This window comes from Canis aureus, chromosome 21 (assembly GCF_053574225.1).
Source record: "Canis aureus isolate CA01 chromosome 21, VMU_Caureus_v.1.0, whole genome shotgun sequence".
Taxonomy (NCBI): domain Eukaryota; kingdom Metazoa; phylum Chordata; class Mammalia; order Carnivora; family Canidae; genus Canis; species Canis aureus.
The window spans coordinates 42,805,012-42,823,171 of NC_135631.1; the positions used below are offsets into that span (position 1 = coordinate 42,805,012).

At 42.5% G+C, this 18,160-nt stretch overlaps 1 protein-coding gene across 5 annotated transcripts in view; it reads left to right on the plus strand.

The window, feature by feature from the left end:
* Nucleotides 1-18,160, plus strand: part of PRKAR2B (protein kinase cAMP-dependent type II regulatory subunit beta) — a 92,508-nt gene that overhangs the window by 62,730 nt on the left and 11,618 nt on the right. For all 5 annotated transcript variants that reach the window (XM_077864026.1, XM_077864027.1, XM_077864028.1 and 2 more), the window contains 3 exons: nt 4,220-4,303; nt 13,160-13,266; nt 16,052-16,205. In XM_077864026.1, the coding sequence (XP_077720152.1) occupies nt 4,220-4,303; nt 13,160-13,266; nt 16,052-16,205 (345 nt within the window). The remainder of the gene's footprint in view (nt 1-4,219; nt 4,304-13,159; nt 13,267-16,051; nt 16,206-18,160) is intronic.

Consider the following 18,160-nt stretch of genomic DNA (forward strand, 5'->3'; position numbering starts at 1 on the left):
ATTTATTGACACTTGAATTTAAATTCATATACTTTTCATGTGTCAATAAGTATTAATTCTTTTTTTTTTAAGAAATATTAATTCTTTTGCTTTTTTTTTTTTCTCCCAGTCATTCTCAGCTTAGGAGGCCATGCAAAAAGAAATTTGGCCTTTAAGCCAGTTTGCTGACCCTGGTTTAGAGCATAAATTCCATAGCCAGCACGCCTAGGATGAATCCTCACTCTGCAGCTTTGAACTTCCTGACACTGAAGAAATTAAATTCCTTAGGCAAGTTCATTTTAATATATGAGATCATACAGTTTCTTTCTTTCTCTGACTTACTTTACTTTAGCACAAATTATTACCTGCTTCATGGGGTCAATTACTAGGATAAAATGAGTTAATATTTTTAAAAATTTTTTAAAAAGATTATTTATTTATTTATATATTCATGAGAAACATACAGAGAGAAAGAGAGAGGGAGGCAGAGACACAGGCAGAGGGACAGGCAGGCTCCATGCAGGGAGCCTGATGTGGGACTCAATCCTGGGTCTCCAGGATCACACCCTGGGCCAAAGGCGGCCCTCAACTGCTGAGCCACCCGGGCTTCCCGAGTTAATATTTTGAAAGCCCTTATCGAGCACCTGGCACCTAATAAATGCTGCATTAGGCATTTGTTTAACAAAGATTTTTATCCTGAAATTAGAAATAAAATTTCATAAAAAAAAAGTGATTTCTATGTAATAAATACCTCATTTGGGTATATTGCTGAAACCTTAGTTAACTGGATGCAGGTCTTCTATGTAGGATTACACCAAACTAAACAGAAAAAAAGTCTTTAGAACTGGAGGAGAGCATTTCTTGAGCAGTTCGTTAGAGGGCAGGGATACCAAAGCTGCAAAGATTCACCTGATTTCTGACTGTTAGCTTTCCAGAGCACAGCAGGATTTTATTTTTTTATTTATTGATTTTTAAAGATTTCATTTATTCATGAGAGAGACACAGAGAGAGGCAGACAGGCAGAGGGAAAAGCAGCCTCCCTCTGGGGAGCCCAATGTGGGACTTGATTCCAGGACTATGGGATCATGACCTGAGCCGAAGGCAGATGCTTAACCATTGAGCCACCCAGGTGCCCCCAGAGCAGGATTTTAAGGCAGAGTCTGTAAAAAATCAAAACCTCTGGATACTGAGGAGTGATTGTGGGAGAGAGGACAGAGGGAAAACCGAAAGCCAGGAAAGCAGTGGACTACAGCAGCTGGTGGCGGGATTGAGAACCAGAATTTGAAAGTGTTAACTCATAAGATGCACAAGTAGTAGGAGAGAGAGAGAGAGAAGAGGAGAAAGCTGTTGCATGAGGGGTTCCTACCGAGTGAAAGGTCGGAGAAAGACCTAAATTGATGATAATTTAGGTGCAAGATGGTGCTAAGAATGATTAAAGAAGACAATCTGGGTGATAACAGACAAACCTTGGGGCTTCCTGAAGCAGATTACTAGGGGTCCAGAGAGCTGCAAGCTGGCGTGGAAGGCAGGAAATGTTTGTGGGATAAGGAATAAGGGACAAGGGGGCCGCTTGGTGGATGATGGGGAGCCTGCCTTTCTCTCTGCCTATCTCTCTTCCTCTCTCTGTAGGTCTCTCATGAATAAATCAATAAAAATATTTTTTTAAAAAAAGAATAAGGGATGAGGAAATAAGTCTAGAGCCCAGAGTTGGCTTGGCTTTGGGGATTGGCTAACTGGGTATGCCATGTTTCTGGAGCATTTATGGGGGGCACATGAAGGCTATCTAAATTGTGGTTTGCTGGGTTGCTCCCTAGGCTGTAGCACCTCTTGTCTCAGGCCTAGAACATTATTTCAGCCAGGGTGCCATGGTCTCCCAGACTTTTTCTCTCTGAGGACAGAGCTTCTCAGCAGGCAAACATTTTTTTGGTAAAGATTTATTTTAGAGAGAGAGAGAGCACCAGGGAGGGTCAGAGCTAGGGTCTCCAGCAGACTCTGCACTCAGCGTGGAGCCTGACAGGGGGCTCGACCCCATAATCCTGAGCTCACCACCTGAGCTGAAGCCAAGAGCCAGATGCTCAACTGACTGCACCACACAGGCGCCCCTCAGCAGGCAAACAACATATGATTGCTAAGTTTGAAGTTACAATTGGAACGAGAAGTGACTTTTTTTTATTCTATTAACCTTCCTTATTTGAAGTAGGGAGATACGAATTTTGGTTGGCATGATTTTTTTTTTTCAGTGCCCTGATTTAAAAAGTTTCTTGTATGGTAAGCAGCAAGTTAGTTGGCACCAGGGTCTGTTCTTTCTGTGTCCCTATGTCATCTTAGAATCTAGATTGAGATGAATATGGATTGGACAGTAAATGAAAGTTTGCATGTATCTTACCCATATCGGAAAAAATGCAATGACTTCCTCTTTCACTGGCTAATACTCTTTCGTGTGGTAAATAAATAGTGCACATACATCATACCTTGGAGATATTGTGAGTTCAGTTTCAGATCACCGAAATAAAGCAAATATTGCAGTGAAGTGAGTCAAATGAATTTTCTGTTTTCCCAGTGCACATGTGTGTACTCTGTTTTAGTCTGTTATTTTTTTAAGATGTTATTTATTTGACAGAGAGAGAGAGCACAAGTAGGCAGAGCGGCAGGCAGAGGGAGAGGGAGGAGCAGGCTCCCCACTGAGCAGAACCTGACTCTGGGCTCGGTTGCAGGACCACAGGATCATGACCTGAGCCAAAGGCAGATGCACAACCGAGTAAGCCACCCAGGTGCCCCTGTTTTAGTCTATTGAATGTGCAATAGCATTATGTCTAAAAAACCAAAGTACAAAAACAAAGTACATGCCTTAATTAAAAATCTACGTTGTAGGGACATCTAGGTGGCTCAGCAGTTGAGTGTCTGTCTTTGGCTCAGGGCGTGATCCTGGGGTCCGGGATCGAGTCCCACATGGGGCTCCCTGCATGGAGCCTGCTTCTCCCTCTGCCTGTGTCTCTGCCTCTCTCTGTGTGTCTCTCATGAATAAATAAACAAATCTTTAAAAAATACATATACGTTGTTGCTAAAAAAATGCTAACCATCATCTGAGCTTTCAGCGAGTCATAATAACAGATCACAGATCACCATAGCCAATACCGTAATAATGAAAAGGCTTGAAATATTGCAAGAATTGCCAAAATGTAACACAGAGACGAAGCGAGCAAATGCTGCTGGAGTCATGGTGCTCGTGTAGTGCTGCCACACACCTTCACCCTGCGAACACCTCTCGTCTGGGGCCAGGGACAGCGGAGCTGAGGCACCTGCTCGTCAGCTCCCACGGCCACTCTCTGACCGTGAGGGCAGGAAAAGACCGTGCGTCGGTGTCCGGGAGGATGGCTCCATGCCTGCTGCTCTTGGGACTGTCTCCTGCTGCTCTACTCATTTTATAAACTACGAACGTTCATGAAAGAATAGGCCTTTGGTTCACGTTGGCTGAGCCTCCTGCTAGTCCAGAGGGACTCTGGGGAGTTGACAGGCATTCCCTTGGTCTTCCCCCTCCCGGAATGACACTTTAGGAAGAATATGCTACACTGGGTTTCTCTGAGCTCATTCTAAATCGAGCACACCAGGACTGTTGGATTCATCTTTCCTCAGATTCACTGTCTTGGAATGGCAGCACGTGTGTACTTGGCTGCCTTCGGAAAACCACTCTCTGTGGGGGTAGTTGCATGCATTGTGTGTAAAAACGTACATTAACGTCTAATGCAATATATGGGTAAGAATTGGTTAGCTGCCAGAGACTGTCAGGTTTCAAAGGAAAGATGTACATCCTGAAAGACAATTGTATTCACCGACAGAGTATGAAACGGTGTTAAAGGACATGAAGAGTATTAAGCAGAGTGCAGGCAGTCTCCAGGTCTTCAGCATAGCTCTGCGGCCTGTTGCCCTTTGGTATGTTCCCGAGGGCAGGAAGCTTTGGCGTTTGTAGGGATTAGCCAATCACAGTCCTTTGTAAAAGGAACTTGCTCATCTGGGGGAAACACTCCTTTGAAACATGTTCAGGTGCTCTGTTGGTGAATGTCCACCTCCCTGAGACAAGCCCTATCATTTTTCCTTGCTTAGTGGGTGGTGGCTCACGTCTGGTCACCTGATGTGAGCCTCAGCATTGACGGTTCTTCCCTCCAACATCCTGTGGGGCAAATTTGTCCCTTATGAGTAAGATGAGTAGACTAATTTGTTTGTTACTTTGATGTCCTTTTAGATTATACACCCCAAAACTGATGATCAAAGAAATCGATTGCAAGAGGCTTGCAAAGATATCCTGCTGTTTAAGAACCTCGATCCGGTAAGCCAAATCTCAGTAACCAGAAATGGGTTGTTGTTTTTTGTTTTTTGTTTCCCGGTGTCTGTGTGAAGAACTGTGCAGGGGTCATGGATTTAACCCTCTTGACAAGCTAACGTCCCCTGGGATGATGTAAAGGCCCCACTGTGGGTGCCTGTATGTGCACTGGGTTGTCTTCTAGGAGAGCAGTGCTGAGCTCCTTCCAGCCAGGAGTTCGCAGGCCTGCTGGCGCTTTGTGTGGGGAAAACATGATCTCATCCGTCAAGGTTACTTGCTAGAAGCATAGCCCTGAGAAATGGCTCAGATGAAGAGAGGGTAGGACCTTGGATTCTTTGTACATCCAGCGGGAACCTGCAGGACGGCACAGGGCCCACAGAGGATTGCCTCTCGCACCAGCTAGTGATAGTAATTACATTTTAGTATACCACTTCCGTATTATTTGTATTTGAAAAATAACATTTGGGATCCCTGGGTGGCGCAGCGGTTTAGCGCCTGCCTTTGGCCCGGGGTGCGATCCTGGAGACCTGGGATCGAATCCCACGTCAGGCTCCCGGTGTATGGAGCCTGCTTCTCCCTCTGCCTGTGTCTCTGCCTCTCTCGCTCTCTCTGTGTGTGACTATCATAAATAAGTAAAAATTAAAAAAAAAAAAATAACATGAAAAAAAAAGAAAAAAAAAAGAAAAATAACATTTCACTTTGCTTCAAAGGTAGAGAGATTTTTTTTTCTTCGTAAGGATTTTGAAATCTCTGGTCTTTGGTTCTGTATGTTTTTCTAAAAACCCCCTTTTTCAATATGAGTGAGCATGCTGTTCACATTTTGCCCTGTACTCTGACCTAAATGTTCTCTTCCTTCATCCTCAGATTATGCTTCTTTGTTGCTATGTGGTCATTTGGGTTGCCATGATCCTGCTGCCGTGACCCAAATGTGGAAACTGAGTCAACTCTTGTAGCTTACCTCAACCTTTTTTTGATCAAATGCAGCATTTTACAGTTTTCAGACTGATGCTCTAGGCCATTAAATTAAGACCTACTCTTTTTAAGATGAGGTCTTCCTAAGTCCATTTTTTAAAAATTTTTATTTATTCATGATAGTCACAGAGAGAGAGAGAGAGAGAGGCAGAGACACAGGCAGAGGGAGAAGCAGGCTCCATGCACCGGGAGCCCGATGTGGGATTCGATCCCGGGTCTCCAGGATCGCGCCCCGGGCCTAAGGCAGGCGCCAAACTGCTGCGCCACCCAGGGATCCCCCCTAAGTCCATTTTTATAAAGAAGAAGCTGTACTGTATTATACCAATACCATATACTCTGGTTCATAGGACATTCTGAAACATTTTAAAAAAATCTTTTGTTTCTAATACCACATATGTTTCTATCACATCCTCCAGGAACGTGGATTACGTTTTGTGACTTTGGCGATCATTGTTTTAGGACCGGACATTACAAGTTTTGTACAGTTTGGCTCAGATCCTCTAGAATTCATACTGAGTTTGCAAAACTGAGAGCTCTAAATAATGGGGCTATTGCTTGTTTGCTCTAGTAATGGAAGATTAAAAAATGAAATTAAGGGGTACCTGGATGACTTAGTTGGTTAAGCGTCTGATTCCTGATTTCAGCTCAGGTCATGATCTCAATGTCGTGAGATCAAGCCCCAAGTCAGGCTCTGTGCTGGGCATGGAGCCTGCTTAAGATTTTCTCTCCCTCTCTCTCTCTCTCTCTCTCTCTCTCCCTCCCTCCCCACTTCCCTCACACACCAAAAAAAAAAAGGGAATGAAATTGAGAAAATTTAGAAATTTAGGAATCGAACTGTTTCTTATAGTATTAAATACTAGAATAAGTGACTAAAGGGAATTTGTGAAATTTTGATGGGCTTCCAAGTAATCCCTCATCTCATTTATCTAGAATGATAATGACTCTGTGACATAAAGGACATTAAAACTATGTGATCTCTAATCATCTTCCACCAATAGGAGTCTAAATAATGATTAGTGGAAAGTTACAACTTTGTGTGTATGTGTGTGTGTGTTATTGGAATTGAACTAATTTAGTATTTAACTCTTTTCCTCCAGATACACACAGAAGACAGCTGTAAAATTAATTCTCAGTTTTACCCTTAGGAGTAGACTTCCAGCTAAGGAGATTCTCTGTTTTTCAACTAGAACTTTACGTGGGAGAATTTTAAAGCTCACTAACTGCAGTGCTGCTGCTGCTTCTTTTTTTTTTTTAAGATTTTATTTATTTGATAGAGAGACCGCACAAGCAGGGGAAGCAGCAGGCAGAGGGAGAGAAAGAAGCAGATTCCCCGCTGAGCAGGGAGCCCTCATGGGGCTGGCTCCCAGGACCCTAAGATCATGACCTGAGCCCAAGGCAGATGCTTTACCAACTGAACTGCCCCTAAAAGCAGTGCTTCTCACACTTTACTGTGCCTGTCCTCAGGGGATCTTGTTAAAAATGCTGTCTGGCCCAGTAGGTCTGTGGTGGAGCCTCAGCATCTGCATTTCTCACAGGCTGTCAGGTGAGGCCGCTGCTCCTGGCCCAGAGCCATGCTTCCAGTAGCAAGGACTAGAGCCAGACGTGGAAGGCTCTAGCTCAGGAGTTGGGTACAAGCGCGTGCTCTTTCGCTTGCGTCCTTTCCTGTTGAATCAAAGCCGTATCTCCATGCTGCAGTAGTGAGTGAACAGTGATCTTTGGGTGCCTGTACACCAAGTGATAAGCAGGCAGGGGGGGAGCTGCCGGGGGGCCTTCCTGAGACGCTGCCCTCTCTGTCTCCTCTCCATTAAATTGATTTTTCTTGCCATTTCAACTTTAACTCTTTTAAAGCACCTGTGTAAATTTTGGATGCATTTGAAATAATAAAAAAAAAATTTTTAAGATTTCATTTATTTTTTTGAGAGAAGAGAAGAGAGAGAATACATGAGCAGAGGGAGAGGGAGAAGCAGGTTCCCCGCGGAGCAGGGAGCCCGATGCGGGGCTCCATCCCAGGACCCCGGAGTCATGACCTGAGCTGAGAGGCAGACACTTAACCACCTGAGCCACCCAGGGGCCCCTAAAATAATTTTAAAAAGTTACCACTAGTATATCCTGTTAAGGAACATCTTAAAGTGGTTATTTTTATAAACAGTAAATATTTTAACCTTTTTTTTTTTTTTGCTGCTGTGTTGGAGGTCTTTAATATATATGTTTTAAAGGCCAGTTCATGGGCAATGGGAAGAAAAGCCAGTTCATGAAATTACCAAATTCATGAATTTTCATTGTTGATTTTTTTTTAAAGATTTATTTATTTATTCATGATAGAGAGAGAGAGAGGCAGAGACACGGGCAGAGGGAGAAGCAGGCTCCATGTAGGGAGCCTGATGTTGGGACTCCTGGGCCAAAGGCAGGCGCTAAACCGCTGAGCCACCCAGGGATCCCTAATTATTGAATATTTTATTGGAAAGAAGCAATTATATTTACACATTTGCTTCCAAAAGATCTTTCATTCTTTCTTTTTTTTTTTTGAGCTCAAACTATCTTGACTTACTTTCCTACTATCTCAAATCCTTCTGAGAGTGATACAAAATTTAGGTAGGTAAAACTGTATTTTTCTTAACAGATTACTACCTGGGATTAGAAAAAAACCAAAAACCTCCCCAAACATTGCAGATTGATGATTTTAGGTTAAGCTCATGTTTTAAACAGTCTGCTAGTTTTTCACAATATACCTTTTTTTTTTTTTTTACAGTAACCCAGATGCACTTAAAGTGAATTACATATTCAACTCCAATAACCTGCTTATACAACCACTCCTTTCGGTTTGATGCCCTGACTGCTCACTGTGCTCCAAAGTCTATAGAAAGCCTTTTTAGGGATGCCACAGAAATACTTAGGGTTCTTGTCCTCTTGGAACTTAAAATTTGATGAAGGATTCAAATACACACACAAAGCAGTTTGGTATAACATCGATAAATGCTGTAATGGAGTCAGGACACTGTGAGGATGAGGGTCTCTCGGGGGACCTGGGGATTCAGGAAGCTGGGGAGACCCCCTGAGCTGAGCCTCAGAACTTGAGTAAGGAAGGAGATTGCTAGTGGAAGGAAAGTACAGGGAATGTTCTTACTGGAGCTTGCGCCAAGAGACATCCGTTGGCGAGAGCTCAGATACATGTGTGCTGTGTCACAAAGGACCGTTCTTGAACGCCAGCCACCCTGTAGCATTGGCCACATATTGTAGGCGGTGGGAAGTCACAACTGAAACATTTTAAGCAGCGAAAGTAACAATCAGATGTGTCTGAGTTCACTGTGGTGGCAGGACAGAGGGTAGAGCGGTGTGAAATGGGTTTAGGGAAGGTTAAAAGGGGTTGGTTTCATTGAATATTCAGGATTGGCAGAAATTGACGCTGTTTAGGGACCAAATGATCTGTGACCTGATGGAAAGGGTCTAGGATGACTCCCAGGGTCTTGCTGGAATGACCATGAGCTGGTACCTTTCTCTGAGATGGGAAAATTTGGCGAGAAGGGGAAGCAGTAATTACTAGCAAGAAGAATGATCTTGGCTTTTTACCTCCTAAGTCATCTGAATTCCCTGAAGTCATTGTTTAGCTTAGGAATCCTGTACCTCCTAGGCCTCCAAACAGTTTTCCCAGGAGGGCTGTATAGTCATATGTTGAGCATAGCATTTATAATTATTAATCTCTTTGAAGATATTCTTTTCATGAATATTTTAATGCTCAACTCGGTAGGCCATTTTTCTTCTGAAATATTTCTAATTTGAGACAAACTGAAATAATTTTCCTATTCGCCATGATAGATTCTTCTACTAATGGAGAGTAAATTGTTATTTTTGAAGATAGAGACCTTTCACCGAGAGCTCAGTCCAGGGTTTGCATCCTGTAGAATAAGATGTAGATTTCCTACAGTAGTTGTCAGTCATTGGGATAAGCCCCTGCATATTAAATATTTCCTAAGTTCTTTTCACTCTGTGCATAATTATGGGGAAATTGCATTTTGATTGATTAGAACAGACACCTGTCACATTGAGACGTCCTAGAAGAAATGATTGTTCTGTATTTTGCCAGGAATTAGTGTTTTATGTAGCCGTGTGTGAATTCCTAAGCTTTATAAAGTTTTAAAATGCAGCTAAATACCAAGAAAAACAAAAAAATTTACTAGAGCAGTATATCTTTTTTTCTCCATTTGACATTTAGAGAAAGAGCTAATCAATAAGCCTGATATTCCCTCTCCATCTGGCCTAAAAGAGTTGGAATATGAATAGTAAGTGAAACAAAATATTAGTAAACCATTTAATCAAACTTCATAATTTTGATAGGTGACCATATGCTGCCTAGTTGATGAACTCATTTGGATAAAATGGTCCCTGTGGGGCCAATTAGCACCACATGCAGACAGCAATGCTTCACGGCCACATTGGCTTCTGTTTCACAAGTAGGTGTCAGAGCTCACGCAGGGACCCAGGGAGGGGATGAAAACCACTTCCTGCAGGACTCGCCACCATCGTTCCTCCAGAAGCTTTGCTTAGCCAATGTGAAGATGCAATAGTATGTTTTCTGTTTAAATGGAGAGCTGGGGTTTTTTGTTGTTTTTTTTTTTTTTTTAAGATTTTATTTTATTTATTCATGAGAGAGACAGAGAAGCCGAGACACAGGCAGAGGGAGAAGCAAGCTCCATGCAGGGAGCCAGACATGGGACTCAATCCCGGGTCTCCAGGATCATGCCCTGAGCTGATGGCAGGCGCTGAACCACTGAGCTACCTGGGCTGCCCAGAGCTGGGGTTTTTAATGAAAAGTTTTAAGTCTGTGTGCCTATACAATTTATAAAAATCCAAAAAGAACAAAAGAGGAGTCGGGGAAAGGAAATCCCCTTTGTACCCCTGCCTTCCAGCAACCCAGCTTCTCAGGAGCCACGTGCTTAGAGCATTCTCATGGGTATTTCTCCAGGGTCATGTGATTTACAGAGCAGTATATTGTTTTTTAAGTTTCAGTGGCAGCAAACTTTCCACAGTGTCCTGCCTCATTCTTCTTTTTACTTAACAATATAGCCGTATTTATAGAGGCTTTGTATTCTTTTAAAAATTATTGTATTAGTTTATAAAGGTTGAGATTACTAACATTCATGTATTATAAAGCAAAACCAGGAAGACACATTAACCTTTTGCTGTTGTCTAATTTATAAAAATTGCAAACATAGCCAAGGAGGGCCCACAGCATCAAAATAATATTGAAAAAGGAGAGCAAAGTCGGAGGACTCACACTTGCTAATTTCAAAACTTTTACTACAGGGGTGTCTGGGTAGCATCGTCGGTTAAGCATACAACTCTTGGTTTTAGCTCAGGTTGTGATCTCGGGGCTGTGAGATCAAGCGCCACGTCAGGCTCCATGCTCAGCGGGAGTCTGCTTGAGATTCTCTTCTTCTGCCCCTCTCTTCTTTCTCTCTAAAAATAAATAAATCTTTTTAAAAAAACTTTTACTACAGAGCACGAGGAATAAAAACAATGTGTTAATAGCATGGGCAGATGCATAGAACAATGGAATAGAATTAAGAGTCTAGAAACAAACCTATACATTTGATTTATATGTTTAATTTGATATTCATTTGATTTCTGATGAGAGTGCCAAGACCACTCAATGGGGAAAGAAAAGTCTCTTCAACAAATGGTCCTGGGACAATTGGGAACCAAGTTGGATCCCTCCTTTACACTGTACACAAAAATGAACTCAAAATGGATCCAGGACCTAAATGTGAGCTCCCAAACTATAAAAACTCTGCAAAAAAAAAAAAACCCACAAGGGTAAGTCTTCATGACCTTGGATTTAGCAGTGGATTCTTGGGTAGACACCAAAAACAGGAATATGAAAAGAAAAGAAGTTGGACTTCATAAAAAATAAAAATTTTGTGCATCAAAGAACGATATTGAAAAAAGTGAAAGACATCTACAAATGGGAGAAAATATGTGCGAAATCCTACATATAAGGGCCTAGTATCCAAAATACATAAAGAACTCTTACAACTCAACAACAAAATAACAACCCAACTTAAAATTGGTCAAAATACTTGAATATAGACATTTCTCCAAAAAAGATACACGAGTTACCAGTAAGTACATGAAAAGATTCTCAACATGGCTAGTCATTAGGGAATTAATTGCCAATCCTGAAACCACAATGAAGTACCAGCCCAGCACCAATAGGGTGGGAATAATTTTTTTTTTTTTAAGAAGGAAACATAACAAGTGTTGGTGAGGATGTGGAGAAATTGGAATCCTAGTACATTGCTGGTGGGAAAGAAAACTGTTTAGGCGCTGTGGAAAACTGCTTGGCAGTTGCTCAGAAGTTAAACCTAGAATTACCGTATGACTCAAGTAGTTCCCCTCCTAGGGTTAACCCAGAAGAGTTGACATAAACATTCATAAATAGCCAAAAGGTGGAAACAATCTAAGCGTCCAGTGATGGATGAATGGATAAACCAATCGTGGTATGTTTACAGTGGAATATTATTCATCCATAAAGAAGAAGAAGTTGGGATATATCTAGAACAAGGATGAACCTCAAAATGCTGAGTGAAATAAGGCAGATGCAGAAGGTCATGTTGTATGATTGTGTTGTGTGAAATATCCAAATTAGGGGAATCCATAGAGACACAAAATAGGTAGGTGGTGCCAAGGGCCAGCGGGAGGAGAGAATCGCAAAATGCCTACTTGGTGGGCACAAGGCTTCCTTTTGAAGTGATGAAAATGCTTTATAACTAAGAAGTAAGTGATAGTGGCACAATTTTGTGGCCACTGAATCGTTCACTCAACCGTGGTTAATTTTATGAGAAATTCAACCTCATGAAAAAACTGTGTGTATATGATTCATCTGAGCATTTTGATTTCCATTAGTTTTCATATTTAATGGCTCACATACACTTTAAGGGGGCAATTAAATGAGCTGAATCAATCACTGAAGCACCTCCATGAAATCCCTGGGTTCCACAAAACCCAGTTTGAGAAACACCGAGCTCTTTTGTGTATTCGAGGGCCTTTGAATTGTTCCTGTATTTGTTCTGCGGAAAGATTTGTTTGTTCTTCACCTTCTAGTTTATTCTCACCAGCTGGAGTTTATCCTTAAGCCTTGTCAACCACGCTTCAGCAGAATAAAAATTTTATGTAACTTAAGTAGTTGTTGAAGAATAGGTTTTATGTTTCTGGCTTCTGTTTTAATAAATCTGTCCTAGGGTGGTGAATGGTTGCTTCTTAAAGAGAACCGTCATGATAAAGAATAGTGTTTCAAATTTGCCATCATTTTTGGGTTTGCATATGTTTTGTTTTGTTTTTCCTGTTCTGTTGTTTTGTTTTTAGTGCTCAACCAAAAGGATTGGAGGCAGAATTTGGATTCACTAAGTACTTAGGTAATCCCTACATAAATCCTAGTGATGACTAAACATAGGGAAGTTTTATTTTTTTATATTTTTTATTTTTTTTTCATAGGGAAGTTTTAAAAACAGTTATCTTTAAAAGATATTTGCAGTAGTTCATTACGAACCTGGTCATTTTAGTTGCCAAGATTCTATTTCATGTATAAGGTCTGTGGTGGTTTGGTGGTTCATTTTTCAATATATTAAACTGGGTGATCGTTGCACTGAAATATTCTGAAGTAGCTAATTATAATTACTTTCATTCAGGTACTGAATATGAAAGGAAATCTATAATCTCCTTTGTTAGGTGGTAAGGACAACTGCACTGTGTATTTTTTTTTTTTGACAAGACTTAATGGCAGTGATGATATTTCTTTTTCTTTGAGCTGGTTCACAGAAATACAAAGCTGATTACAGTCAAGAGAACATATCGTAGACAAACATAAAGATTGTATCTTTTCTCTTTAAAAAATAGGAACAGATGTCTCAAGTGTTAGATGCCATGTTTGAAAAACTGGTCAAAGAAGGAGAGCATGTAATTGATCAAGGCGATGATGGTGACAACTTTTACGTGATCGATAGGTAAGTTTCGCGTAACCTCACTGCTGAAATGTAAGGAACCATCCCTGTAGAATCTCAGTGGTTCTTATAACAACTGGCAGATTAATATTCGATAGTTGCTGTTACCTCTTTAATATTCACTAGCTTTTAATATTCACTGTTCCCTCTTTATTCTCGTTACTGTATAAAAGGCACAGGAAGCCCGCTGGGAATACGTGTGGTGAAACCACATTAGATCATGGAAAGAGGCATAGTTTATAGAAGAAAGGAGGATTTTGGTTAGTTCGATCTATAAATCTCAATCATTTACTGTGAGCTGCCTCACTTATTAACTTTGGCTTGAGAGGATGCCTGCTACACTTCGAAGGCAAGCAGCGCACAGCATCTGGGGTGTTGAATCATATAACTCAGTCTGTTCTTTTTTCATTAACTATAAAGTAAAGCATGCGCATGGTAGAGAGGGGAGTTTATGCTGTTTCCAGAAATTGTTTATGCATTCTTGTGCATTAAAAACATTATAGAGAAGTTATTTTGAAACATTGTAGAGAAATTATTTTATTTAAATGAGAAGGCATACACTATATTGAAAAATGTGATTTCAGAAAACCTGCGTTGTGCTTTACTTTGTCAAAGCACAGTGTGCTTTAAGCGATAATTAGGTTAAGAGCCCCAAACTGTACCAGGGGAGCGGTCTGAACAGAGGCTTTATTTCTTCACTTCTGTGAAGTGATGCTGAAGTGTCCATGAGACAGTCGGCACCCCCGGCCCCTCCCATTATGGGTGCCACACAGGTCGTCTCTCAGCCGGATTCCCTGGGTTGCATTTGCTTCTCTGGGTGGAGTTGTACTCAGCTCTGAGCCATGCGGGAAATCACACCCCATCTGTCTGCGCAGCCTCATTTCTTGACTTGGCTCTGTGGTTGTCGTCTCTCCTACATCAGCAGTCATGCACGCTCTCTGCGTGCAGGGTTCTCTCTGAGTCCTCCCTTCCCTCGTCCCTAATGCCGTGGTGACCTCGTAGAGCTATTGGCAGGGGCTTCAGGTGAGCCCTCTGATTTTAGCACAGCCCCCCCTCCCCCATTGTCCCATATGTAAATTAAAGCCTTGATTTTGGAATCTCTGACAGCTTTCATTGGTGAAATTCCTTCAGCTGTTCCACCGTATTTAACTGTAGGGGTGTATGGGAGACCCAAATATGATAAAAACTCCCTTAACCTCTCCCTGTTCAGTTAGATCCCATTTGACAGATGAAAATTCCCAGATATGCAGAAGTGACGGGGGTCCCTGAAGTCCTGCCAGCCCGGCATGCAGGTCTCTTGGCCACTGTTCGTGGTCTTTCTGTGGCTCCACTCTGCCCAATGCCTCACGTTGTCAGGGAAGAAATGCATATGAGAAGGTGGTACAGATTTTAGACCCTGTGCTTGCAGCTGGTCTGGGAGCTCATTTTACTTCTCATTAGCACATTTGTGGTGTACTTTGTTCTGTTCAAAGTAGAAAATGTATAAAATGGTGTTAGTGCCAAAGTGGAAACAGCATCCAGAGAAGAATTAGTCTGCACTTGAAAAAGAGTCATGAAACCGTCTACGCATGAATATAAAGTCAGTCATTCTCTTATTCATTAATATCTTTGTGTAGTATCTTGTGTTTTTTGCTTTTGCTGTATCTTTACCATTCATAATCCTTTCCTAATCTTAAAAGCTCCCCCCCCCACCTTTGGTCTTTGTTAAGGATTTAGCCAACAGAATAAAAGCCAGAGTTTCTGCTGCCTGCCCTCCCAGGTATGTCAGCAAGCCTTGAAGCCATGTTCTCTGATAAAACACAGTATATGGGAAGAAGACAGCCCTCCACAGGAAGAATGTAGTTCTATAGATGCAGGAGCTAGTGTATGTAGGACAGGGCCATGCAGAATTGAGTATTGCTTGCCTAGACTATGAACCCAAATAAAAGGTAAGCATAGAATAAAAAAAGACCTACAAAAGGACCAGGATCAGATATTTACTCTGAATTTCTACCCCTTTTTGCTTCACATTGGGGGTCAGTCTACATTAAAGCCCCAGATGACATAAAGAGCCAGAGTAAATTCTTTAGGCTCTGAGGCTATGTGGTCTCTGTCACAACTACTTGGCTCTGCTGTTGTGCAGATCTGTGATCAAGAAGGCAAAAGTGGACCTATGTGTTTGTGTTCTAGTAAAACTTTATTCATGAAAGCAGGCAGCCGATCCATGGGCCATGCTTTGCTGGCCCCTCCCTTACACTATAAAAGAGTCTTGTAAGTGCCGTCCAGTAGTCGTGACCAAATTGTTAGAGCTACATTTTTTTTTAAAAAAAAAAAGGTTATTTTCTTCTGACTTCAAAAGTAATACATGTTCATGTAAGGCACAAAAACTCTTTAATTAGACAGTGAACATCCTAGCATCCTTCACTGTTCTTACCCCGAGATAACCAGTCAGCTGTTTGATATATATACATTCCCTCAGAAGGATGTCTGTGCATGTACTATTTGGTTGGAATCATATTTTTTAATCATTTATTACAAACTTCTATTTAGTTTCATCTCATTTTCACCCCCCCAAAGGCACATGTCCGGTCCTTACCATAGTCTAGCTGACGGTCTCTCTTCCTGCTTGTCTGGCACATGGTTGGCGTCTCTGGCACATATCGACGCTCTTTTATTACTTGCCATCAGAGGAGAAAGGGAAGCCAGAAAGGAGATTTCATCGCACACTGGTCTTCTCTGAAATTATGTTTTATTGTCATGAGATTTGACTTGAGTTACTTTTGCCTCTTATTTTTCATCTGCCCAACAGAGGAACATTTGATATCTATGTGAAATGCGATGGTGTTGGAAGGTGTGTGGGTAACTACGATAATCGTGGGAGTTTTGGTGAACTGGCCTTAATGTACAATACGCCCAGAGCGGCTACAATCACTGCTACCTCTCCTGGTGCTCTGTGGGGTTTGGTGAGTGAAATATTTGTTTGACCTGCATGTTATTTGTAAAAATCGTTACCGCAAAAGCCAGGCAGCTAGAGGATTTTAGTTCTAATAGGTGGATTTCTTTGCATTCCTCATCAGTCATCAGGGTATTTATTAAGCAACTACTCGATGCTGAACTTTTGGGTGCTGGGTTAAATCTTCATTTTCTTTTCCCATTGAAGTCAGGAATAACCTACTGGTCCTGGGAAAGATAGATCCAAAATGCTTCCCCCCCCCTTTTTTTTTAAGATTGTATTTATTTATTCATGTGAGACACAGAGGCAGAGACACAGGCAGAGGGAGAAGCAGGCTCCCTGTGGGGGGCCCGATGCAGGACTCTATCCCAGGACCCCGGGATCACGACCTGAGCCGAATGCAGATGCTCAACCACTGAGCCACCCAGGTGCTCCCAGAATGCTCCTCTTTTACCCAGCCTTCACAACTAGCCACCCAGACGAGGGAACAAAGCCTTCAGTGCTGTCTTCTCAGATAGCTTTCTGTGGTATTATCTATGCTTCCTCAAGTGGGTTCCCCTGGCCGGAAGCATTGAATCTGTATCACCAGGGCATTTTACTAGAAATGCAGATTCTGGGGCCTCCACGTACTGATGGGGGCCCACTGAATCAACAGCTCTGGAGATGGGGCCCAGTGAGCTATGCTTGAGCAAACCCACCACGTGACTCAGATGCATGCTAGAGTTTGAGAAGCCTCCATAAACAGATCTCTTGGTGTGCTATAAAATGGTAACCACTTCGCACTGCAAAGCTTCTGGGTAGAATCAAGATACTTGATGCCTGTGTTTCTCACCTGAATGCCTGCTGGGGTTGTGTGGGGTTACGGTGCTGAGGCCCCAGCACAGACTAATTTAATCAGACTCTGCAGGGATGAGACCTAGGCTTTTAAAATAAATTCATTAATGATGATATTTCTACAGGACCTGAAAATTGATTTAAAGACATTTGGGTGAGGTGGGAAGGGAGATTTCTTTTCAAACATGATACCAGGATACAGGGTAGCTGATTCTGGAAACTGTTTAAGCTGGTGCTTCTCAGACTCCGAGGTGCTTACGGATCACCAAGAATATAGTTAAAATGCAGATTCTGATTCACTGGATCTGGAATGAGGCCTATGATTTTGCATGTCTTACAAGCTCCCGGGAGACCCTAGTGCTCCTGTGCCCAGAACACATTTTAAGCAGCGCAGATTTTAGGGCATGTTTGCAATACATGTATTTTCTTTTTAAATTGTTGAAAACGGCCCAGTGTATAGTTTTCGACGTGCATTTATTAGATTAGTTCTCTCAAAAGTCCTTTTGTGGAAGGAGGAGAGGTTGAGATAATAGGAAGTCTGTTGGGCTGGGTCCCAAGGACTGTAGCTTCACAGAAGTAACACATTCCTCTGTGCGGACTCAGCCATTTAACTCTGAAGTGGACTCCGCTGATAAAAATCTCTTGCTCAGAATCAGAAGGACGATACATCTCGTCCAGCTCGTCGTATTAAAATCAGGCGGTTTACTGTTCCGTAGTAAAACTGTGATGAGTCACATTTCAAGTCTTGCAAGAAAAATTGGAATTGTTTCACACGAGAAGAAACTCGTCGTCGTTTGGCGGGTTCTGAGGACCATTAGAGACCAGAACTCCCAAAGCCAGCAGAGTAGAAACCCCAGACCGGAGCAGGCAGGTCCTCCGGCCGCGTTCGCCAGTGACCGGAGTGGTGGGCCCCGTCTAGTCTCCATGAACCCCCGTTCCGTGGCGTCAGTTAAAAATTCAGTCGCCGCGCTGAGGTGGCCAGCCAGGGCCAGAGGGCCGCGCCGTCAGGAAGCCGCCTCCCGCACGTCCTGGGGGCAGCGTGACCGCGGCAGGTTGGCCCCTGCGCGGCCGGGCCCGGGGCTGGCAGCTTTGGTAGGAGCCCTCCCCAGCGCCTCCCGCCAGTGCCCGTGC